At 47.4% G+C, this 22,975-nt stretch overlaps 10 protein-coding genes across 10 annotated transcripts; 5 read left to right on the plus strand and 5 right to left on the minus strand.

Moving 5' to 3' along the window:
• Positions 1 to 86: 86 nt before the first annotated feature.
• Positions 87 to 804, plus strand: N7455_009437 (uncharacterized protein; the record flags this gene model as incomplete). Its single annotated transcript, XM_065606206.1, has 2 exons — positions 87 to 185; positions 400 to 804. The coding sequence occupies 2 exons, from the start codon at positions 87 to 89 to the stop codon at positions 802 to 804; spliced, it is 504 nt and encodes a 167-aa protein (XP_065460169.1).
• Positions 805 to 1,246: 442 nt separating this feature from the next.
• Positions 1,247 to 2,836, minus strand: N7455_009438 (putative MFS transporter; the record flags this gene model as incomplete). Its single annotated transcript, XM_040954603.2, has 2 exons — positions 1,247 to 1,273; positions 1,328 to 2,836. 2 exons carry the CDS (start codon positions 2,834 to 2,836, stop codon positions 1,247 to 1,249), a joined length of 1,536 nt encoding a protein of 511 aa, XP_040814774.2.
• A 392-nt stretch (positions 2,837 to 3,228) lies between these two features.
• On the plus strand, positions 3,229 to 4,918 carry N7455_009439 (putative extracellular lipase; the record flags this gene model as incomplete). Its single annotated transcript, XM_040954566.2, has 2 exons — positions 3,229 to 3,834; positions 3,887 to 4,918. 2 exons carry the CDS (start codon positions 3,229 to 3,231, stop codon positions 4,916 to 4,918), a joined length of 1,638 nt encoding a protein of 545 aa, XP_040814899.2.
• Positions 4,919 to 5,535: 617 nt separating this feature from the next.
• Positions 5,536 to 6,539, minus strand: N7455_009440 (uncharacterized protein; the record flags this gene model as incomplete). The annotated part of the gene is made up of 4 exons (XM_065606207.1): positions 5,536 to 5,614; positions 5,662 to 6,035; positions 6,093 to 6,160; positions 6,518 to 6,539. The coding sequence occupies 4 exons, from the start codon at positions 6,537 to 6,539 to the stop codon at positions 5,536 to 5,538; spliced, it is 543 nt and encodes a 180-aa protein (XP_065460170.1).
• A 656-nt stretch (positions 6,540 to 7,195) lies between these two features.
• Positions 7,196 to 9,251, plus strand: N7455_009441 (putative carboxylesterase; the record flags this gene model as incomplete). Its single annotated transcript, XM_040954670.2, has 5 exons — positions 7,196 to 7,359; positions 7,430 to 7,668; positions 7,738 to 8,060; positions 8,110 to 8,418; positions 8,487 to 9,251. The coding sequence occupies 5 exons, from the start codon at positions 7,196 to 7,198 to the stop codon at positions 9,249 to 9,251; spliced, it is 1,800 nt and encodes a 599-aa protein (XP_040814956.2).
• Positions 9,252 to 9,870: 619 nt separating this feature from the next.
• On the minus strand, positions 9,871 to 13,186 carry N7455_009442 (ATP-binding protein; the record flags this gene model as incomplete). The annotated part of the gene is made up of 8 exons (XM_065606208.1): positions 9,871 to 10,115; positions 10,172 to 10,456; positions 10,515 to 10,718; positions 10,784 to 11,008; positions 11,062 to 11,371; positions 11,446 to 12,693; positions 12,744 to 13,030; positions 13,087 to 13,186. 8 exons carry the CDS (start codon positions 13,184 to 13,186, stop codon positions 9,871 to 9,873), a joined length of 2,904 nt encoding a protein of 967 aa, XP_065460171.1.
• A 682-nt stretch (positions 13,187 to 13,868) lies between these two features.
• On the plus strand, positions 13,869 to 16,016 carry N7455_009443 (uncharacterized protein; the record flags this gene model as incomplete). Its single annotated transcript, XM_040954525.2, has 5 exons — positions 13,869 to 14,050; positions 14,120 to 14,363; positions 14,436 to 14,558; positions 14,611 to 15,055; positions 15,124 to 16,016. 5 exons carry the CDS (start codon positions 13,869 to 13,871, stop codon positions 16,014 to 16,016), a joined length of 1,887 nt encoding a protein of 628 aa, XP_040814840.2.
• A 2,225-nt stretch (positions 16,017 to 18,241) lies between these two features.
• N7455_009444 (Short-chain dehydrogenase/reductase SDR) lies at positions 18,242 to 18,986 on the minus strand (the record flags this gene model as incomplete). Its single annotated transcript, XM_065606209.1, has 2 exons — positions 18,242 to 18,401; positions 18,454 to 18,986. 2 exons carry the CDS (start codon positions 18,984 to 18,986, stop codon positions 18,242 to 18,244), a joined length of 693 nt encoding a protein of 230 aa, XP_065460172.1.
• Positions 18,987 to 19,302: 316 nt separating this feature from the next.
• N7455_009445 (Zn(II)2Cys6 transcription factor) lies at positions 19,303 to 21,177 on the minus strand (the record flags this gene model as incomplete). Its single annotated transcript, XM_040954695.2, has 1 exon — positions 19,303 to 21,177. One exon carries the CDS (start codon positions 21,175 to 21,177, stop codon positions 19,303 to 19,305), a length of 1,875 nt encoding a protein of 624 aa, XP_040814905.2.
• A 616-nt stretch (positions 21,178 to 21,793) lies between these two features.
• Positions 21,794 to 22,807, plus strand: N7455_009446 (DODA-type extradiol aromatic ring-opening family dioxygenase; the record flags this gene model as incomplete). The annotated part of the gene is made up of 3 exons (XM_040954779.2): positions 21,794 to 21,833; positions 21,900 to 22,211; positions 22,311 to 22,807. 3 exons carry the CDS (start codon positions 21,794 to 21,796, stop codon positions 22,805 to 22,807), a joined length of 849 nt encoding a protein of 282 aa, XP_040814935.2.
• Positions 22,808 to 22,975: the final 168 nt, after the last annotated feature.

Here is a 22,975-nt window from a genome sequence, read left to right on the forward strand (position 1 = left end):
GGCGATTTATCATACCATTTATAGGGCGGGCTCAAGCTGTCCTTTTGTAATAATTGGGGACTGCATTGTATTCCCACATATTTCCCATGTTGTGCGGACCCCTGTCCATCACTAGGCTGGCAGTTGGCCATTTGCCAAACCTCCCGAGAACAAAGAAGCGCTTCCACTCGGTGAAAGCTAGCCAAGTGATTTTTCGTGCGACTGGGCGCCCCCTTTCAATACACCTTTGACGCCCGACCCGAGATTGCTCAAGTTTGTGAGCATTGCCCTCTTTTTGGTTTAATGTGCAAACCTTTTTAGCCAGACCGCCACTAGCTTAATAAATTTCACTGTGTTATCTAGGGCTAACTCGACAGATGACCTTCAGGTCATTACCATTATTCCTATCTATCGATACAGGGGCTTCATCCCGCGATAGTGAGGGAGCTGGAAGAGGCCCGGAAGAATGGAACATCACCAAGAGAACTTGCGGAGTATGTTGGGACTGACTGGGATAACATTCATGTCTTCAAGATTGTTGTGGATCTGGAGGAGAACAAGCTTTCCTGGAGGCTGCAAGGACTTGACTCGGAAAAGTTCCCACTTGAACACTATGAAAATGACATCTTCACATGGCTGCTTTCACGGAACGAGTTATCTAGACGTGGCCGCTGGGTGGGCTCCGGCCAAGGTCCAGCGTTCTGGAAAGCCATATTTCAATGCAGTGACTGTGGGTGCATTGACAAGCTTTATTGGGTACACGACACCGGCGTCCCGCCAGTAGAGTTGACGAAAGTGGAAAGCAACAAGCTATCATCATATTAAGTCCTATATCCAAATCTCCTCAGCCGACCTCCTCATCATCCATGATCTATACCACAGCGATCATCAATATACGTAGCGGTTCTATAGTAGACGAACTAATAAAAACCAATAGACTCGCTTCATTTTAATCGGGATAGCTTATTTTCTTGTTCCAATTAGTAGTGCTTATCCAAATCCTTTGGAAATGACCAATATTCCCACCACATAATGTCATTCTACGAAACACGTTATATTTTAATAGACAACGGCATCTTCTGATGCGGCCTGTTTCTATTGCATTTTCTTGCTACAAGATCAATCAAGTCAAAGATGCCAGCTTCCAAAAATAATGTCTCAGCATCGGGCTACGATTCCTACGAAACATCCTAGGGATAACTAAAACGGAAGAGTTTATAACACGATGAAAGCGTATAATTAGGAACAATTATCTGAAAGCTATATTTCACAGAACGTATCGGAAGTTTGGGTTCTGTCAACTAGTTAGTAAAGCGACCACAGGAAAGAATAAACGATAGTCACTAACCTCGAAATCGGTCAGATCTGCCCCAGCGCTCTGATCAATAGATGACTCTATCTGTCCCACAGCAGCAGCCGTGGCATCTCGCTGCTTGTTTCTGCGAGCCAGCACAAACCGCAGCAAAATAGCCAAAGCTGCCTGCGCAGACGAGCATGCTAGGATGAGCTTGACTCCAGTCTGGTATATAGGCGCTTCTTTTGCCAGGAACGCATGGGGTCCAATGATATTGCCAGCACAGTATGCCAAAAACACGAAGGCAACACTGGTTGTACGTTTTGTATAACCACCAAGGTTTGTCGCCGGCATCTGTAAAGCCAATACCAAAGAGCAAACGTAGGCGCCAATGATATAATAACCAAACAACACGCCGACCTTGTGCGTATTATGGTCCAGCTTCCATAAGAGGCTAGCACCAAGTATAGTTGGCATCAAATAAACGAACATGATGACAGTTCGGAAGTTTTTAATTCGCGATGCGAGATATGTTCCTCCTAGCACATAGAAGATCTGGAATCCTCCAAAAGGGATACCCAAAGCGACGGCAGTGGCCGAGTCATCGGTCAACCCCTTGATAATTAATTTGCCGAAGCTCGCAATCCCACCGTTCACAACCTCGTTCAAAAGAGTGAACAAGAACAAGATCCAAACTTGTGGATCTATCAAAGCTTCACGGATCTGATACCATTTGATCTGGTGATTGATGATACCGGTTTGACCGAGTCGACCGCGGCCAACGAGAAGGGCCTTTTCATCCAGGCTGAAACGCTTGGATGAGATAACGTCATCCGGGAGGAAGAGAAGCATGACAACTCCCCAGACGAGGGTAATGCCGCCCAGAATGAGATATATAGCTCTCCATACGGCAATGGTGTCGATTTGTCCAATTCCATAGGTGAGAATGCCACCCACCATAGCCCCCAGTCCGTTGCAGCTGTAGAAGACACCGGCACGGAAAGGTTGCTGAGCACGTGTGTACCACATTCCGATCATCAGCATGAAGCAAGGCGTGATAGGGGCTTCAAAGACTCCCAGAAGGAAGCGGCAGATAGCCATTCCGGTAAAGGAGGAGCAGGCGGCAGTAATCATGAGCATCGCTCCCCAGGCAATAATGTTTCCAGAAACGACTTTGGCAAGCTTTGTTTTCTGTGCGAGGATATTCCATGGGTATTCAGCGACGAGATACGCAAAATAAAAGATACTGGCAAGCCAGCTGTATTGGTCGCTTGACATATGCGTGGAAGAGAGCAGGTCGAACACTGCAGAATAGGCAAGTGCTGATTTGTCGATATATTGAAGCATATATGTCCCAGAAAGTAAAGGCAACAAAACAAGATCTACTTTCCGGACTAGCGCCTTGTTGCGTGGCTCGTCATCCAGAAGTGCTTGGATAGCCTCTTGATTGAATCCATTTTGGCGGAGGAAGACCTCTCCTTCATCGAGATCTGTTATAGTGCCAATTTGAACATCTTTCTCGTTGATGGTATCGTCCACGGGTGTTTTCTTGTCGATCTCCATGTTGACAATCCTATGAGTAATGTAATAGTGAATAGTAAACCAGGAGATAGAAATGATCCCCATATAGGGGATCAGATACCCCTCAAAGCCTTTTAAGACATTTTCCCGTTATCTTTAGGGTTTTACTCCACCAAGATAGGTGCCGTCCCCGCACGATACAGCTTGCCGAGGACTTTGGAGCGGACAGATAGCGATGTCCACGCTATACTCACGCTATAGTTATCTTATTCCCGACTCCACCAAGATAGTCTCCACCGGACGGTAGAACTTCGGCGCTACTTTTGAGCGCCGGAAAGATAGCGACCGTCACGGTGCTATATCTTACCCCGACCCCCCAACTTTTGTCTTGGGTTCCCTTGATTTACCATTGAACCGTGATAAGCTGATTCATCATGACTGTTGATACCAAGCCTCCTTCCGTCACCCTGGTGCAAGGCCACGTGGTGGGGACCCAGCTCAATGACTCTTTCCCCCAACCCGTCGACGCCTTCTTGGGAGTCCCGTATGCCCTTCCTCCTGTAGGGGATCGACGTTTCAGACCAGCAGCTAAAGTTTCGAGCTCATCAGATACCGTTGATGCGTCCAAGTATGGGCCCGCGGCTCCTGGAAAAGCACTCCTCTCTGGGGGACCGAAGCTCGTGCAGAGTGAAGACTGCTTGACGACGAACATTTTTCGACCGGCTGGAAGCAAGAATACGGACAAGCTCCCTGTCGCAGTCTATATCCACGGTGGTGCTTTTAATCGGGGGTCGGCAACTATGCACAATACTGCCTCCATGGTGGCGTGGTCAGAACAGCCCTTCGTAGCCGTGAGCTTCGGTTATCGCATTGGAGCTCTTGGATTCCTGCCTTCGACTCTGTCGCAGAAGGAGGGTTTGTTGAATCTCGGATTGCGTGATCAGGTGCATTTGTTGCAGTGGGTCCAAGAGAATATCGCCAATTTTGGCGGTGATCCTGCCAACGTCACTTTGTTTGGTCTTTCTGCGGGGGCGCATTCAGTAATTCTCCCCAACTTAAATTTTCAAAGATCTCATTCTAACAAAATTCTAGATTGGTCACCACCTGCTCGATTACGATGAGCATAAATCGCCATTGTTCCATCGTGTCATTATCGAGTCGGGAGCACCAACTTCCCGTGCTGTTCGACCATATAACGCCAAGGTTCATGAGGACCAATTTGCAGACTTCCTACAAGAAGTCGGTTGCCCAGCTGACCTAGCTAAAGCCGAAATCTTCCCATTCCTACGTTCGCTCCCCAGCTTGATTGTTACAAATGCCCAAACAGCTGTTTTCGACAAGTACAACCCTTCCCTTCGGTGGGCATTCCAGCCCGTGATTGATGGAGACATTATCTCCCGCAAGCCCCTCGAGGCATGGGAGTCAAAAGTCTGGAATAAAGTCCCCATCATGACCGGGTTCAATAGCAACGAGGGAACAATGTACGTCGACAAGAAAATGTCGGAGGCCTCCCAGTTCCGTGAGTTCTGGCACAACCTTCTTCCCGAGCTCTCGTCCTCTGATCTCGACACAATTGAAAAGATGTATCCTGATCCCGCCGCCGATCCCACATCACCCTATGTTGAAACCAGACAGGGCGAAGGTCTCGAACCTCAATATAAGCGTATTGAAGCTGCTTACGGACACTACGCGTATGTAGCACCAGTCCGCCAGACAGCGCAATTTGCATCATTACAAGGTGCTCTAGTTTACCTTTATCACTGGGCTCTACCTAGAACAATCGTCGGTCGAGCCAACCATGGGGATAATATGTACTACGAGACCTATAACAGTGCCATTACGGGGATTTCAGAATCCCAGAAAGAGTTGTCTGGCACACTTCATGCCTACTTGACTAGTTTTATTACAACCGGTGACCCCAATGCTATATCTGGTCGATATGGACAAAGACCAGAGTGGAAGCCCTTCCAGCCGACGGATACAAAGGTTATGATCTTTGGAGAGGGAAATGACGAACTGATCGGAGGTAACGTTGCTCCTCCCGCAAAATGTGTTGCGGATGATTGGGCGAGAAAGGAAACAGAATTTTGGTGGTCAAAGGTTCCCATTTCCCAGCTTGCTTGATTTATATAGAACAGAGACATTGCATGTATAGACCTCAGCCACAAGGCCCAATTCATTTGTTTTCTTTTGCTTGACCTTTTCCCTTTTTAGAAACCACCTCCTTGATGCCAACTGGAAGGAATCAGAATCTATGGAGCTTTCCACTGCCCATTAACCGGCAATTAACCTCGGGATAATTTTATCGTTTCGCAACCTATTAATTGGTGATTTAACCCCCTAATATTTCTTGGCTATCTGATTGAGACATGGAATACGACCGTTCCACCGTCGATAGCTCTATCTCCGGGTCTGGCTTGGATGGTATCGCAATCAATGTCGTCGAATCATTCCCATTTCGTGATAGCATCATCCCTTGACCGTGCCTACTCAGTGATCTTCTATGCCTCCTTGAGCTGTTTTGCCTAGCTTTATATCCTCCCCCGGGAACTGACTCCCCTGTATGTGAGGGATTGTAGGAAGATGATTTCTTGAAGGGCCCACTTGCTAGTTTGTATAGAAAGGGGAGATTCGCGCAAGCGATTCCACAAAGTGGCTCGTATATAGATAGAATTCCAAGTGGAACACCAGCCCCTATTTTTCTTTCTATCAGTATGTAAATCTTGAATCGTGAGGAAATTTTACTTGGACGTACAAGTGAAGTCTGACGACCCTTGTGAGACAACAACGGTTAAGCGGGCAAGAGTAACACCACATGTGCTACACAGGTCAGAATGAATTGTCAGAGTATGGAGAGGATAACTTACAATAAACCAATGGCGAAAACACCTGCGACCTCCAATTTCCGCCTTCGATTAATGTGCAATCCGAAAATAATCGGTACTGGAAGAAGAAACACCCATATGTCGGTGATCAGGTTCGTAATGTTGGTGAAGTAGGAGAATGCCACCAGATTTATACAGGTCCCCTTAACATCTGAATTCCAAATGCTTTGAATGGGGATACACTCTAGCCCTAGGCCGATCTCCATGGCTGCGAGCCAGCAAAGGATAAAGACTGCGGTACCAATGACAACTCGGCGAAAGACTACCGTGCTGAAAATGCGATAGTAAAGTCCAAGAATCGAAAGTTTAATGCTTGCGATAGCCCAGTCGTAGAAGTGGCTGAAGATATAGTCGCCCTAAGAATCCAGAATGTTCAGTATGTAAAGAAATATGGTGAAGTAGTTGGAAATTACCCGCAAGAAACCCTCGACTTCATGGGTAGAGAGAGCAGCTTGGTGTCTACCAAAGCCATAGGGTGGACCTGTATAAGCCGAAGTTCAATATAGGTCAGTCTCAAGTCCAACAGTCCATTCAATAAATATCTTTTTATAAGAGCCCACCATAAACCAAGCCACTTATGCATAACCCAACCGATATTGCCTACAACAAGTAGCAGCATTAGAAAATCGGGTATCTCAACGAGAAAGGGAATAAAATATAAAGAGATAAAAAGAAACGTTAGCTCGGACCGTGGAAAGAGTAATCAAATAATCATCGAAGTTTATAGGATGTTTGGATGAGGGCCGTAATACCACGAAAAGCCGGAGCCCGGTGAACAAAATCATGAATGGAATGGGAACCGCATAACATATTGTCACTTTCGTGACCCGCGACGCACTCAAATCGACTTTCCCTGCCATTGAGGTCTGAAAGTATATTGAAGGGGCGAGTCCATGGAGAGGAATCAAGAGAGTCGGTAATAGAAAAGATAAACCAAGGGGGAAGTGTTCCCAAAAGAACTCCGACCATATGGGTGATATGCCCAGGTGCATACCTGCAGATGCCCAGGTGAGTACCGACGCCTACATTAGTCCATTACTAGGGCTTACTAGGGCTTACTTTGGCCCCCAGGTTACATCCATGCATATTACTAGTGCTTTGTTCCGAGTACACATTTGAACAATGCATATTTGATTTTGTGAATAATGTATATGAAAGGTGATGGATCAATCAGAACGATCCGCAATTTCTTATATAGATTTTATGGGGAGCCCTGAATGATATTGGAGATTGGATATCTTGTTTACAATGATCCAAGGTTATAGTTATACTACCCCCTTAAAAAAATAGTGGGCCACCCGTTTCGGCCCGCTTCCAAAGCTTGGAATGTTACACGACCCACTCCCGAGGTCCCGAGTACAGCTCGCTTACGGATTACGGGTTACGCTAGCCCTGCAGGAACTGTACATAAGGGGCTGTGACCATGTTCACCAATCACTTTCTCAAAATAGAAGTACCCAGTTTCTTTCACCCTCTCCAATTCTCCGATCCCAACAGCTGTGGGGGGGTAGTTAGTATGGGTTTCGCGGCTGGAATAAGCAGCCTTGTTCTTCTGGCTCTCACCGCTGCCCCAACTGGTCTGGCTGCTTCTGTCCAAACATCCAACCCAGTGGTTGATTTGGGATACGCCACCTACCAGGGGTACTATAACAATACCTATGACCTCAATATCTTCAAAGGGTGAGAAAAAATACCGCATTAGGCTTGCCGAAGCGTTCTGTTTTTTTTTTTTTTTACTTATTGTTTGTAGGATTCGATATGCGGCCCCTCCCGTTGGAAAGCTGCGATGGCAAGCGCCACAGGCTCCTCCAGTGAATAGGACTTTTATTCAATCTGCCATTGAACAACCTGCACTTTGCCCACAGTCCGGTGCTGCGAAGCTTCCCGAAATATATGGCTTTAATTCAGCCCTGGGCAATGAGGACTGCTTGTTCTTAAATTTGTATGCTCCGCCGGGGGCCAAAGATCTCCCTGTTCTCCTTTGGATCCGTAAGTATATGCGCAAGTCGAATATCAAAAGATTCGACCCAAAAGAAAATATGTTCTAAGCACTTATAGACGGTGGTGGATATGGGCTTTTCGGGGCCGAATACGACCCCAGCGAGTGGATTAACACGAACGACAACGGGTTCATTGCAGTTATGATTCAGTACAGACTGGGGGCCTTTGGCTTCTTGTCATCAGAAGGCGTACACAAGCACGGGAAGACCAATGCAGGTCTGCTTGATATGCGTTTCGCCCTCGAATGGGTCCAGGAGCATATCGAAAAATTTGGTGGTAATTCCTCTCGTGTCACAATCGCCGGCGAATCTTCTGGGGCAGGCTCGGTTGTACTACAATCAATGGCTTATGGTGGTCGTGAGGACCACTTATTCAATAACGTAAGTTATAGTGCCATGACATTCGAGACAGTACAGCTAACTTGCATAGATTATTGCCGCCAGCCCGTATACCACGGGCTTGTATCAGTACGATGGTGAAGTACCGACAAATCACTATCAACATTTTGCGGCACGAGCAGGGTGTTACCATGGGGGTAATATATCTGAGGCAGCCATATTTGGCTGCCTTGTCAATGCTGACACGGATACTTTGCAATACGCCAGTGCAAATGTATCCATTTCAGGAGCATGGGGTACTTGGGCTTTCCAGCCTGTGGTCGATGGCGACTTCATTCGGGAACTACCGTCCAAGCAATTGTTCAAGAAGAAAGTGAGCGGCCAGCGCGTTTTATCTGGGGTAAGTTCATTGTGCCAAATCCCCGTACCAACATGTAGTAGTGTGCTTTTTCATTCTAACTCCTCCAGAATAATGCCAACGAGGGTGTTCCACTTAGTTCGCCATTTGTGAACACAACTGCCAGCTTCCTTAGTTATGTCCGCTCTACTTTCCCTTTGTTCTCCCGCGGTGATTATTCCCGCCTGTTGGATACCTACGGGTTCCGGAACAGCTCTCCTCAAAACAATGCCTCCCGATACGATACACTAGGTGATCGTGGCCCAACTGCTCTGAACCAATCAGAAATGGCAACTGGTCTTCAGCAGACGGTCTTTGACATCTATGCCGAATCAGTCTTCGACTGTCCCTCTTACTGGCTGGCTGATGCTTTCGCTGGAGGTCATACCAAGGAGAGTTGGAAATATCAGTACTCTGTCACCCCGGCATACCACGGGGCGGATTTGACCGCATACTTCTCTATTGGAGCAACTACGCCAACTCGCGGTTTGATCCACGCATTCCAGAAAATTTGGGGCAATTTCATCATCAATGATACTCCGGTCATCTCTATAGTTGATGCAAAGGGTGGTGCAGACAATTCTACCGTACCCGAAGGCGTGAATAGAGATATCTCCTGGCCAAGGTGGAACCGCAGCTCCCCTCTCTTAATGAACCTCAACACCACGGGTGGAACAATGGTCTACGACAAAGTTACCGATCATCTCTCTTACTGGCTTCAAGAAGGACATGGTGTCACGAATGATTTCAGCCTGGCGGATGCATCGAAGTGGGAAGGTGGCCGTGGCAAGCGCTGTGAATTCTGGAGAAGTGTTGGGCACCGTGTGCCAGCATAAGCGATTTGGTGGCCTTTTTTATTCAAAGTCAAGCTGTAAAAATGTCTTCGAGTATTCCAAGGCTTGGAAGTACTACCGTTCTGTATATTACTATTGCATGGGTGGCTTGTCTTGAATGAATTTCCTGTTCTCTTGCAAATAAATGTGATTGCCTTTTGTAGAGAGAGACTGCGATATATATACCGAAATCCAAGCCATCATGATTTTCCTAAACTTACTATTCTTTCCTGTTACTGTCCCACTCTTCAATCTAATCAGGACTGTTGCGAGAGTCCTCTTATAGCTCATGTTAGTCCGAGATATTTTCAACCAAGATTCAAACAGCCATACTCTCGGGGCATTTTTATGGTTCTATCATCTTGTAACTAAAATCTGTTCGACTTTTTCTATCAAACAGGTGCCATGATCTAGTAGTGTAACGAGACATTATAGTGTCCAATTCTGTCTTGGCTCCGGTTAAGACCGAAATATTTTGTGTGCATTTATCAAAGAAAGAACAACCGACAAAAGAAGAAACGGAAAGACGGAGAGACCCTGCCACATGTGACTGCCTCAGCTGAGCTTTGGCAGTGATCATGATTGAATACGTATATATTCAAGAGAGATGCCACTGGTTTGATTAGAAGTTAGGTATATCCATGCTTCTCAGTCGTTCGTCAGTTCCCCCAGAAGATCTTGTGGTATCGTTTCTAACTCCTGCCGCGTAGGCAAGATCCTCTTCTTTTCCGCGAACCGCTTTCACGTAGCTCTTGAAATTATGAGACATGTTCACGACTTGGCGAAGATGATCATCTGTCAACTCAGGAATAGGACTCCCTTCCTGCTTTGCCTGGAAGCATGCAAGAGCCACGGCAGTTTGAAATGCTTGGATATTGTGAGCATCAAGTCGAGAGAAAGTGAGATTGTTGCGTGCTACTTACCGTTACGTATCTCGCGGCCGTTCCATCTGAGTGCCCGGAGATCCTCTGACTTCCGAACGAATTCTTTGGCATCGTATGAGCAACGAATCTCCTGACCATCATTGTTGTGGTTTTTGGAGAGCTTCTTGAAATAACCGTCCCAGATTTGCTTCCTTGAGTCCTCATCGAGTGGGTCATATCCGATCTGCACGTGAATTCGTGACATGACCGCTTCATCGAAACTTCCCACGCGATTGGTCGTTAGGAAAAGAATACCCTGAAAGTAGTCTAGAGCGCGCAGGAAAACTGGTGCAGGTAAATCTTGCTTAGCCGTTATCTGCACTAGTGCACCACGCGAACTTACTAGAAACAATACTATTCCGTCGAAGATCCTGGGCAGACCGAGTTTCGAGATAAACATCCGCTTCATCAAGAAGAACGATTGCATTCCAATGTCTTGCATTTCTGAAGAAACGAAGCAGATTTTGTTCCAGTGGCACTGGTTCATGGCCTAAATCTGCAGCAGTAATGTTAAGAAGAGGTCGACCTGTATATTCTGCAACAGACTCTGGTACCACGATAGTTAGTAACGGGTCATACCGAGATTTTCTTCAGTCTAAGGATTTTTAATACCGGCTGTGAGAGTCTTTCCTGTTCCTGGAGGACCATGAAGGAGCAAGATCTGTCCTTCTCCTTTGCCCTGAATAAAATCCGAAGAGAAAGCCTGCTTGTAAGTTCCGCCAAATATCTCGCAGACGGCCTTGATCATTTGCTTGTTGCTTTCAGGCTTCAAGACCAGCGTATCAATGATACCTTTATGTATCTTGGGGTCCCTCAGACTAGATACCTCCAATACATCTATTTCGCGTAATCAGCAGCGCACCAACCAGCAGAAACATGTTAATACATACCCCAGACGCGATCTTTCAACACGTATGCATATACATGCGACCAACAGAGTAGATATTGATGATCCGTTAGGGTTGAAACTGAACTCAAATCAATATTATCGTAGTCGTCGAAAATGCGACGTTGAATGCCGTGTTGGCGCAGACTGTTCGCTTGACATGTTTTGCATAGACATTTTGGCTCCCTCGTTCGTTGACCCAGCTCGACATTGTAGACTTCTTCAATCGGCAAATGAGCGTGCTTTTCACCAGCGATCTCGTTCAGTCTCCATGGTTGACTAGTGTGATCAACGACGACTCGCGTTTGCTTAAACTATATAGGTGTGAGATTTGGAGAATGCCTGGGAATAAAATGATGGGTGTATATGCATCCCATGCCTAACTCACCGTTCGATTGCCTTGCAGTCTACTTGGGCCGCTGTACTCCTGGAACGTAGGTGTCTTCACCATATCGACAAATCTTTTCCCTCGCTCCACCAATTGCCGACGTAGAGGATTCTGTGGGTCCTCATCCACATGAAACTTGATGGGAAATAGAGGCAGAGAGGTAATTTCACGTTGCCCGTCAAAAATAGAAATGGTGACTTCTTTAACGGAACGACTCAGAATTTGGCCGTCAAAGTTGAGATTCCAAACATTCACAATGTATGGCCGCGAACGAGCATTAGGGGAACCCCATGGCACTCCTCCCGAAAACGATTCGACAACATATGCATTCAGTTTTCCATTCTCCTGAACAAAGACGTCTGTCCCAGGCTTTAACAAGAGCCAGAGAGAGCTGAAAGTCGTCTTTGGAACTTCGTTATTCCAGAGAAATTCGGCGTCTCTCACACCAATTGTTGTTAGGCCATCCAGATATTCAACCAAAATGTCAATATGCTCTTGACATGTTGTGGTGTACTCGGTGTCGTGAGTTTCACCCACTTCCTCTCGATACTGGAGCAATCTCTCCCTATAGTGATGGAGATCAGTGAAAGGGTACACTAACCGACCCTGCCCAAGGTCACTTTCGATTCCTTCGATACGATATTCGACTCGAGGGATTCTGTCTGGACGTGATTGACAATCAATGATGGCATTGAGAGCATTGAGGAGAATTGGCGAGTGAATGTAGAGTACTGGACTGCTAATCGTGTCGAACATGTCATCCTCAGGATCGGTAGCATATTTGTTGCTACAGTAGACTTCCCTGTGCTCCTCAATTACGGACTTGGGGATTTGAACGTCGGAAACCTTTGTAAAGATTGTCTTGTCGTCGAGTCGTTTTGTATTACGGCGTTGGTAATCACCATCGCTATCCGGGGCCAAATATGTTGCGACATAAGACACCTTACTCAATTCTTCGATCGCCACGTCAGTTTCTTTAGCCTCTTTATCGGCCTTTTCTGCTTCTTCCTCTGCTGCAAGCCTTTTTTGTCTGCGAATCGAGGAGAGCACATCGAATGTGAATTCAAGTTTGAATTCCCATCCGGGTGAGACCAAATTTTCCCAGTGATTGGGCAGGATATTTGAGTGTTCGGGTTTAATTTTGGTAATGGAAAATGTTTCACCAAGGTCGTCGTCTTCATCCAGGTAATGCGCGAGCCATTCGGTGGAGTACGTGTCAAAGACTGTTTTGACCAGTTTCTTGGTGTCCTGCAAAGATTCAGCAGAGACAAGCAGAAGATCAAGCCCGCATGACTTACGTCCCAAGTTTTAGAATCCTCGTATGGAAAGGTCCAACGCGTGCCAAAAGGATCAACAAAAACGATACTCGCTTGACTCTTCGTAGCAGCCGGGATCGCTGTGGCAACGATTCCGTCGACTTCAGTGTTGCTACAAGAGGTCTTGCCTGCACCACTCTCATCAGCCAAGGATGGCTCTGACTTGATCTCAGTGGTACCTTTGAGATCCGGGGCCTCTATTATGTCGGGCGTTTCTGTCTCGCTCAAAATTTCGTGTGCTTTGGCTACATTTGTAGCGCTCTGGCTCGCTTGTTGTCTAATCAGCTGATAGAGCTCTGCAGCGCTTTGCCTTATTTTAACTTACCAGTCGTTATATTAGCAACTGCACTGTCTGGCATTATAGACTGCACCTCATGAGCCTCAAATTCAGAAGGGTGAGTGCTTGGTTCTGTGAGAATTTCCATTTCTCACAACAGTTGCTGAAGAAGGGATAAAAAGAGGCTCTGGGAATTTTGGAAATTCTTTGAATTTCAACACCATGCCTCACTCTCCAGGCACGGGTCGTATCTGGCTATTTATATCGACAGCGATATAAGACGCAATTTGGGGGCTGAAAACTCCTGATGTAAATTCCTATGACATATTTCATTGGTCTATATTAGCAAAATCCACTTGATTGGATCCGCTCTGCTTATTGCAGATAATGCATGTAAGCCCAACCACCCCCGCAAGTCTACTCCAATTCCCGAACGAGTTCTTCATAAAGAACATATGTATGTATCTCGTGCCGAAACATGGACGCGGTCGGTGCCGAAAAGTCTCGCATTCTATCAACAACTACTAACGAGTCTATGTTGGCTTTGGACTTGATTTCACAATGCGAATGTAGCGAGATGTGATCACGGACTCGGCTGAAGCGGGGGTGTGGTCTTTTCCATGTCGAATCAGAAATCATACTAGCCAAAGTGGGTCGAATGACACTTTATCTAGGAGGTACCTTTGTATATATACCTCGACTAATGTATTAATTGGGGTTAGCATATCGCTAGACCTTTCCCGTCCGAATTTCAGGCCGGTTATGGGTGTGTAAGCTGGCACTATTTTTCCGCTGATATTGCTTCTTTGCTGCACAGCAGAACAAACACTATGAATACAACACAAGAGTTCTCACGGCCCGATTTGGTGCGTCGGTTCACTGCTGAACTCGAAGAGGATTCAGATCTAGCTTCTCAGGTCAAGTCGTACCAAGGGGACTTGGACGCAGAGATCAATACGCAAGAAAAACTGCGAATGGATCGTATTTATTATGGTCAACCGTCAATAGAGAGGTTTGTCGGAGGGAGTAAAGGAATATTGAGGAATCAATGGAGCTAGAGAGGCTGACCCTTCTCATCCAGTTCTTTTAAAGGACTCGAACTAGCCCGTCAAACGCTGCAATCCAAATGCGATGAATTCTTCAAATCTTTGGATGAGAAGGTAGAAGCGGAAAAGAGCAAATCAGGACTCTCACGACTCATGCATCGAAACGCGACCGAACAGAAACTGGCTAGTTACATCCGCCAGCGAGGGGAGCTCACAGTGACTCAAGTCACTTCAATCATCAATGAGGTCGAGACTCAATGGACAGAGTCAAACAGCAAGGTAAGTACAGCAGTGGCGGGAGGAGTGCAAACGTCTCAACGGCTTAACTAAAAAGAAAATATTATTTTTTAGGCGGCGACGAATTTCGTAAAGATATGCCAAAGGTTTGACGCACATAAGCAAATCTTTCAATGTTTCCCAAGTCAAACCTCCTACACATCTGCTTTATGTGGTGCCATCACGATGGTCATTCAGGTGAGAGTTTCAGATCAAGTAAAAAGATTTGGTCTTATTTATGTTTTAACAGGCTTCGGTTAATTACTCGACTATTGCGGAAAAGCTGTCGGGCTATATAGCAGAGCTGTCGGAGAGCATCGCTGTTTGTACACAGTGGCTCGACCTTTATGACAACCCGGCCATGCAAGAGCGACTGTCCGATATCTATACGCAATACTTCCATTTCTTCATCAAGGTAGCCACCTGGTATATGAAACCAAAACCTTCAAAATGGCTCGATTCGTTCAACTCAAACTTTACGACGGGCTACGAGGACACGACAGAAACAATCAAACGGTCCATCCGACTCATCCGTGATCAGGCCTTAGTCGAGAACGCATGGCAACTAAATAAGCTCGATCAGTCATTTACGTCCTTTGAAAAGAAGCTCTCTGTCTGGGTGAATGAGATTCGAAACGAGAAAAACGAGGCTGGGGGAACAATGGCAACCTTGATGCTGCAGATGACTGAACGCAGTACGCAACGTCTCCTTATATCCAAACCCTATTTTGATGTCTCGCTAACAGTCCTGTGATATTGCTAGTGGGTCTATGGGAAGAACGCTTCGAACGCATGCAGCTGCAAGGTCAACACGAGACCGGAAGAACAACAGCAAGAGGCACTGCATCGATAAAAGAAACAGAAATCGCAGAAATCGTCGATATTCCTCGGAGCCTCAGCAGGTCCGAAGCTAAATGGGTCTGTCAACGCCTTCAGCCAAAAATTGATCAAATGGGAGGCTGTGATGGAATCAGACTCGCCCTCCAAACGGGACGACTTGTCGCTGAGCCTACCATTGTCCAAATACTCGGGAATTGGGCACAGGCTACATCGGGCAATACTCTTAAACTTTGGATTATCAGCCCCTTTGAAACAGGCCCGCAAACCAGCGCCCAACTCTCTGCTCTTGGGGTTATTTGGACGGCAATCCGAGCTCGAGCCCAGTTTGTATCGTACATCTGCCAACGACCCCAGTACGAGAGTATCCCCGAGATTCGCAACGTCGAAGACAAAGCTGGCGTTATGGCGATGGTTTACAGTTTAATCTGCCAGCTGCTGCAGTTCCAACCGCCTGATGACAGAGTGCACCTACAGCCGGAGATGCTTGATCGACTCACGCAGCCAGGGGAGCGTTGGACAACAGGTTTAACGCTGCTTAAATACCTGCTGGAGAGTACACCTACCCTGCGGTACTGTATCATCTCTGGAATCAACCTCCTCGAAGGAAGCGCACGGTACATGTGCCAGGAGTTTGTGGACTTGCTCTTTGCACATTCCAGGAATGTGGATTGGCCAGTTCGGATTCTGTTCACTACTTCTGGGCAGTCGAGGGCGCTTGACGGTACCGTGGACAAAGAAAGCAAGGTCATGTCTCACAGCACCTTTCGTCAGATGAAGGGGAGGCTGGTATATCGAGATGTCCAAATGTCTGGGTAGCAGCGCTGTATGATATTTCGAATGCCCGTATGACTAGATGTACTGCGACCATCCCAATCCTAAGAGATACACAGATGAGCAAAAGGCCAGGATTTGGTTACTCTAAACAAAATTCTAACGGGATTAGACTTTAACCCTCTCTTTTCTCTCTCCTTTATGTTCCTCGTCTTCATCTAACTCAACTACGACCGAAGCGAGTCTCACAAATTTACCAATTTCAAGCCAAGGCATAACGACAAATCTCACCTTACCCCTAGGTAATATCTGAGGCGCTACGTAAGCATATAATTGTGCCCAGGTGCCTCAATTTAAACTTAGAAGGACGAATGTCAAAGGGTTTCCAGGCATCCTTTCTCTTTGGGAGATTTTCTTTCTTTGCTGCACTCTTTTATTTACTCCTGTAGAGGCAATTTATATAAGGCTATTCAGCTAAACTCCGTTTGTTTTTAGACAGCAACAGATTCTTTCTTCTTCTTTTTCTTCTTCTCTCTCACCTCTCTTTCATCTCTCTCTTCCACTTCTCACGTCTCTTCCACTTCTGTCGCTCTAGCTCTCTTTTCTTACGCACAACCTCCAGAACTATGGACACATCCCACGAGCCTTTTAAGTTACTCCACCTATCCCTGCTTATATATGAGTTCTGAGGGCAGTCATATAAAGCCTTATTTATGGCAGTCGGCTGCGGATTATCATAGTATGTGGTGACCACTCCGAGAATGTCGCTATTCCCGACGAGATATCTCTAGTTTATCCGACTTGGTCGTCCTTCTAATCATGTGGCAAAGCCTAACACATACTCCAAACGTAAGTATGGATCGTCTTCAATTGACCTCGGCCTTGGGCCAACACGGACTGGATTCGACAATCCCGCAGTCCTCACCGCTGCGAACCCTCAGCCTGGTCCTCGATATTTGTTTTATTACTCCGTTTGCTCTGTGTCTGTGCATGACTGTGTGATAGTGTTCAGCCAATCAGGCAGTTTGGCGGAGTGGTCTAACGCGCTAGACTGTGCGTATCATCTTAATCAATTACTTACTTCGGAACTATTTAACTAACTTACTCCAGTGAACAAACACATTCATGTTATCTAGTCCTTTCGAGGGCGCAGGTTCGAACCCTGCAACTGTCGGTTTCTTTTTTTCCTCTCAATATTATTTAGTTATTAATCCCACATTTTTTTTATATGGGACTATGGGACTAATGTAGTTATTCGATATGATCTTAGTGCGAGTTGAATTCGTACTATAGGTATAGATTATTAGTTTACTATTTATTGGCCTTGTAATGTCTTTTGGATGCTCTTTTTAGAAGCCCTTTGTAGGTGTATGCAAAGAGAGTAAAAAAAGCATATTCTACGCAAGCGACTTGTCGATGTATATTATAACCTTTTATTTTTCTGCCTGGCAAAAACCCAGTTGACGAGATGACATCTAAAATCTGCCGTACTTGGTGGTTAAATATCACCACTCAGTTCGACATTTTTCATGCCAACATTTTCTTCAACGGCCGCAGAAATAGTAAAAGACAAGTGCTTAAATCTATGATATATGGTCTATAATTTAAGCCAAATCGATCTAAACCACGGATATTCGTGAAAAATGAAGTTTTGATCTCATATAAATATACGTATCTCTAGCTTGCTTGGCCTTTGAATATTCACGGTCTTCAGTGCCTTTGCTCGTGGGAATCGACCGCGTGATCCAATATTGTTTGCTACGTTTCTGGATGTAAGAGGGTGCTCTTGTTGGGTGGTCCTGGGGAAGTGAAAACTTGCGATTGGGGGATAGGGGGCTGAGCTCTGTGGCAGAGACAGGGTTTGTCAGACGGAAGGGACTTTGGATACTCCCCAGTTTTGTAGGGTAATATGTATAGTGTTGGGCATATTCCGGAAACGAGTCTTTCCGCGTGATCAGTAAGACGGAGGGCAGTGGGATATGCGTAGCACCTAATAAGATCGGACGGAACCAACAACGTGTGATGAATTGATTGATTGAGAACAGCAAAGGGCATCTGTGCGACAGAAACGTTGAGGTATCCTCGCTGAAGGAGTTGAGACTCGTGGTTAAAAAAAAATCGAGCTCTAGGAAAATCGAAAGCTACATGGAAAACGCATACAAAAGTTGGATTTTACACCGAACCAATCGCTTACCAGCGGTAAGCTTGGTGTCCACCTTTCTCGATGCCTAGACCATCCACGACGGCGCCTTTGAGGAAAAGCACACTCCTTAGAACGTGACATAGCCTTTTCCTTTGACAAACGTTGCATGCCACGGCACTTCTTCCTTTCCGTTGGCGAGATCGGCGAAGAATTGGGCGTGTGCCTCGCCATCAAGGCTCATGCCCTTCATGCTACCATCGGCATTGCGCTCATCGGCATAGATAAAGCTATCGAAAGATGTTAGCAATAATATCAATGATAGATCAGGAATCAACTCACCGGTAACCATGACCAGAGTAAAGCCTATCCGCCGCGCCAATCCAATACGCAGAGGCGGATTTACCAATCCCCAAGTTCAGCATCAGGGGCATCGGAATGACGGCCTTGTTTTGCATGTTGCCTGTGAAGATGAACAGCTTATTCGTGTTCTGTGGGAGACCCTCCCACCCCTTCACAGCCTCTTGGGCGGCCGCATAGGCAGAAACGGTGTTGACGTTGAGATCAGCAGCAACGCTATCTGCTGGGATGGAGAAGAGGGTATCGTCTGCGGGTGGCGTCAGGGCCGCGGCGTTGTATACCACGACACTGGGTGGGCTTTGAAACTCAGCCTTGACTGCGTCAAAGACTGCCGAGATTGATGAGGGGTTGGAGAGGTCTGCCTTGACGGACAGATAGCCTTCTGTGGTTTTGCCGGCTGAGGCACTTCTGGAAGTGATGGCCACGGAGTAGCCGGTGCTGGCAAACTGTTTAGCTACCGCGGCACCGACTCTGGGCCCGGAGCCGAGAATAAGAATCACAGGGTGCGCAGGCATCTGGTGGTAGATAAATATCAAATATAAATGAGTTGAATTCGACTGGTACTGCCCCTGGGGGGTTTCGTGATTTATAGCTACAAACGCCAAAAAAAAAAAAAAAAAACCTGGCAAATCATTAGTAGTGTTCTAACTTTTTTTTTTACAGGATCATTAGTTCTGCAACGATTCGATGGCACGATAACAAGATTCACTCAGCTTTTGTTGATCCCGCGCGGGTTGTGGGTCTGCCAGATCACTTTAGGCAAGAGCCCACTTTGTAGGTGTTAGGGCGGCACCGCGCGGCAGTTAAAGTACACATGCCTAAGACAACCGCTTATACCAGCAGTGGCACATAGCCGAGAGTGCGGACGCACGCTGCAAAGTCCCAAGTGTTGACATCGATGGCATCCCTACACTTCCACACATTCTCCATTATCTCTAGCGCCTTCTGGGTCGCACCAAACAGCCGCAGTGGGACCAGCGCCTGGGCCATTGAGCGTAGGAGACACTCCTCATCAGGATTCGCGAGGCATCCAACTATGCAGAACGGCCACACCACAGTGCGCAGCAGCGCGGGCGCTGGTAGCTGGGAAAGCAGCTCTATTGCCCGTGCCACGTTCTCCCTGATGGTGGAGCTGCCAGGCTGCCACCCAGACACTACGACGGAGAGATAGATCAGTGCTGCGTGTGCCCAGATCCGTGTAACTACGGTGCTACCATCTCCTAGAGTGGACAGCGCGTGGTCGTTGTAGAGCATGAACATGTCAACCGGGTTGGGAGTTCTGGGTGCGTGTGCTGCGGCGTCAAGGGAAGCGAGGTTTTCGACCAGGATCTGCTTGATTTCCACTGCGCGTGCGACCAGTTCCATCGTGTCGAGCTGCCCGGTCTTTCTGAGTGACTTCTTCCATGCGTCGAGCGCGGCTATCTGGCCAATCTGCAGTATCGCCCAGCTCTCGCAGCCGACGAATGCTTCCAATCTGAGAGAAGCTTTCCCATCAGGGCTGTCGGTGGACAGCAATAGAGCGTGATACTTCTGTAATCTCGGCGGCTCCTCAAAGCACGTGCTGGTGACGATATCGTTCAGGAGTAGCAGCACCGAGAAGAAACGGAAAGCTGCCTGGTCGGAATTCCAAGCCCTACTCTGCTGAAGCTCCATAGTCCAAGGTGGATCTCCCATCCGGCTCAGAATATCATGAAACGTAGGCAATTCTCTCCCCTCGTTGCCATCATTGGCACCGTACCCTGTAGCTCGGAAGATTTGCGTGAAGAGGACAATGGCTGCATCAAGATGCGTCTGGCAGTTCTCAAAGTTACCAGCACTGACCTCAAATTTCAATAGCTGGATAACGCTACCCATAATTCGGGAAGTCTCGATTATTAGATCTTGCGCATCACTGGAGGTAACTCCTTCGAGGTCTTGTTGAAGCATCCTGAAAGTCACATCCGTTTGTCTCAGGAGCCTTTCCCAGGCGAGCGCTTTACAAAACTCGTGACCCGACGCGGTATTGTCCAAGGCGACAGACATGAAGTACGAGCTAAGGCAAAGAGTCGTGTGCCACATGGCCTTATTGCGCACAGTGAGCTCCATGACCCAGGAACGCCCGCCTTCAAGGAGTGGGGGCCTGTAAAAGGGGAACAAGAAGGGGAAGAAATGGTCGAAGTAGAACACGATAATGCGTCGGTCAATCTCTTCGTCCGCGGATGCTCGATTACCCGAGGTGTCTACAAACAGCGTGCCCGGGCCACTGTAGCTAGGCGTAGTCGCAGTCGAGTGATGGCGAGTATTGAAATGGCTTATCGAGGATGCCCCACTATCAGACCATGTGTATGCAAGCGAAGGATGAGTAGGACTTGAGCGCGAAGAGGGGTCACCGCCAACGTGCATGCGTGATGCTGGGTCTCTTGGACGGTTGGGCAGTCCCAGCATATCCACCCCAGCGTCAGAGAAGGGAGGGGCATTCTCTTCCACATGTGTTTCCAGGACATCCATCGACTGGGCCCCGCGGCGGCGCGCGGCAGCTCTCTTGACCTCTTCCTTGACTTCCTCGGCCTTTGCCATTTGCCCAGCGCCCCCGTCCATCCATGCTGGTTTTACCTGGTCATAGTAGCAGGTAATTTGCAATGATGAGCATATTCTGCACTCCGGTCGCATCTCGTCGCACTTCTTGCGCCGTAAACGGCACGTCCAGCAGCCACTATAGCTCTTCATTGCGGTCACACTAAACTCAACGCGCAAAAATCTTATTTAAGATTACTCAAGCCTCAAAATTCCCACAGTTGCTGTTATAATATACAATATCGGCACTTGGTTCTGCGTGGCACGTTGAGCGAATGATTGATGGATGCGTGGTTTGACTAAGGAAAGGGTAGGGTTGATGTCGCGAGCACCGCGCGGCATGACTAAGCGGGTAGCCAGCCCACCCGTGGACCCGTGGACGGGTCGTGCATTAGAGTTAGACCGCCGTCACTAGTAAGGAGAATGTCTTTCCATTCCCACCCGCCTCTCTCATACGTCGTTTGGCCTGTTATACTAGCCCATCCAGTGTATCTAATACATAGCGCGCGGCATGGAATTGATGGGAGTGGACAGATAGATGGAAAGTCTTCCATCGTTGTCACTGGATAAGATCACTCCAAAGCGGGCCAATACTTCGCCTAACAAAGCAAAATATGGGAGTATCCATTATTATAACGTTGAGCTGTATTGAAATCCCAGATCCGGCCTATTTAAGGGAAGGAATATCCAAAGGTCCAGCCCCAGGGGTTCTATGAGCGGACACGAATAACCACCTTTCCATCACCCATTCGATAACTCGGCATTTACCATGGTACGCGCCTCGGTGGTCTGTATATCACATGGAGGAGGTAGGCTTTCAATTCCCCGTGTCAGACAAAACGAGCAAAGCAGGTAAACTAATTGTCTTTGTACAGGCCCCCTTCCTGTAATCGGTGGACCGGGCCATAGAGACATCATTCATTCCTTGAAAAACAGAGTCCCTAAGATCCTCAAGATTGGTACCCCAGAGGCCCCGCGAGGCATCGTTTGCGTGACGGCCCACTGGTCCGAACATCAACCTACAATTTCATCCGCGAGCCACCATGACCTCTACTATGATTATGGCGGTCTCCCAAGTGAAGCTTACAGCCTAAAGTACAATGCTATGGGATCGCCTGCCATCGCGGGAGATGTCAAGAACGTTATTGCCGAGGAAGGTTTCACACCTATTCTTAATAGAAAACGAGGTGAGTCGGAATACCGTGTCCTAAAACCACTGCTGAGACTGCCAGCTGCCCAGCCAAGCAGGGAGCGGCAATGATAAACTAACAAGTGGGATATGGTAGGTTGGGATCATGGTGTCTTTATCCCCCTGATGCTTATCAATCTGGCCGCGGACATACCCATCATTCAGTTATCCATCCTCGCGTCTGAAGACCCGGCTGAACATCTCCGAATGGGCCGCGCCCTTTCGAAACTTCGCGACTCCAACATTGCAATTTTGGGTTCTGGCTTCGCATCTATCCACAACAATAGCAAAATGGTTCCGTTGATTATTAGCGATACTAGAGCGCCTGCAAAGTTGATCAAGAGTGCCAGCGAATGGAATTCAGCGCTGACAGCTGCGGTGACAAAGGGGAGAAGGCAAGACAGGGAAAAGGCACTTGAGGGATGGAGGGATTTCATTCATAGCTATGAGATGCATCCTCCAGGTGCTGCTGATCATTTCATGCCTTTGTTGGTGTGTGCGGGTGCAGCGAAAGATGGAGCGGCTGGGATGTATAAGGATGATTTCCTCGGGGTGGATATTTGGACGTATTATTGGAGTGATGTCCATGTTTGAAAAGAAGGCAAATTGTTGGGGCTTCTACAATATGTAGGCTAGGAAGTGGGGAGGGAGAGAGTTGATTGCTATGGAAGAATCTACCAGCTACCTATACCCATTGAGGGGTTGATGTCTGAGACATCAATCTGTGGCCTCAGGCCACCACAACACTATCGCAATCGAAAT

The sequence above is a fragment of the Penicillium solitum genome (genome assembly GCF_028829755.1).
Source record: "Penicillium solitum strain IBT 25940 chromosome Unknown utg000008l_segment0_segment0, whole genome shotgun sequence".
NCBI classification, from domain to species: Eukaryota; Fungi; Ascomycota; class Eurotiomycetes; order Eurotiales; family Aspergillaceae; genus Penicillium; species Penicillium solitum.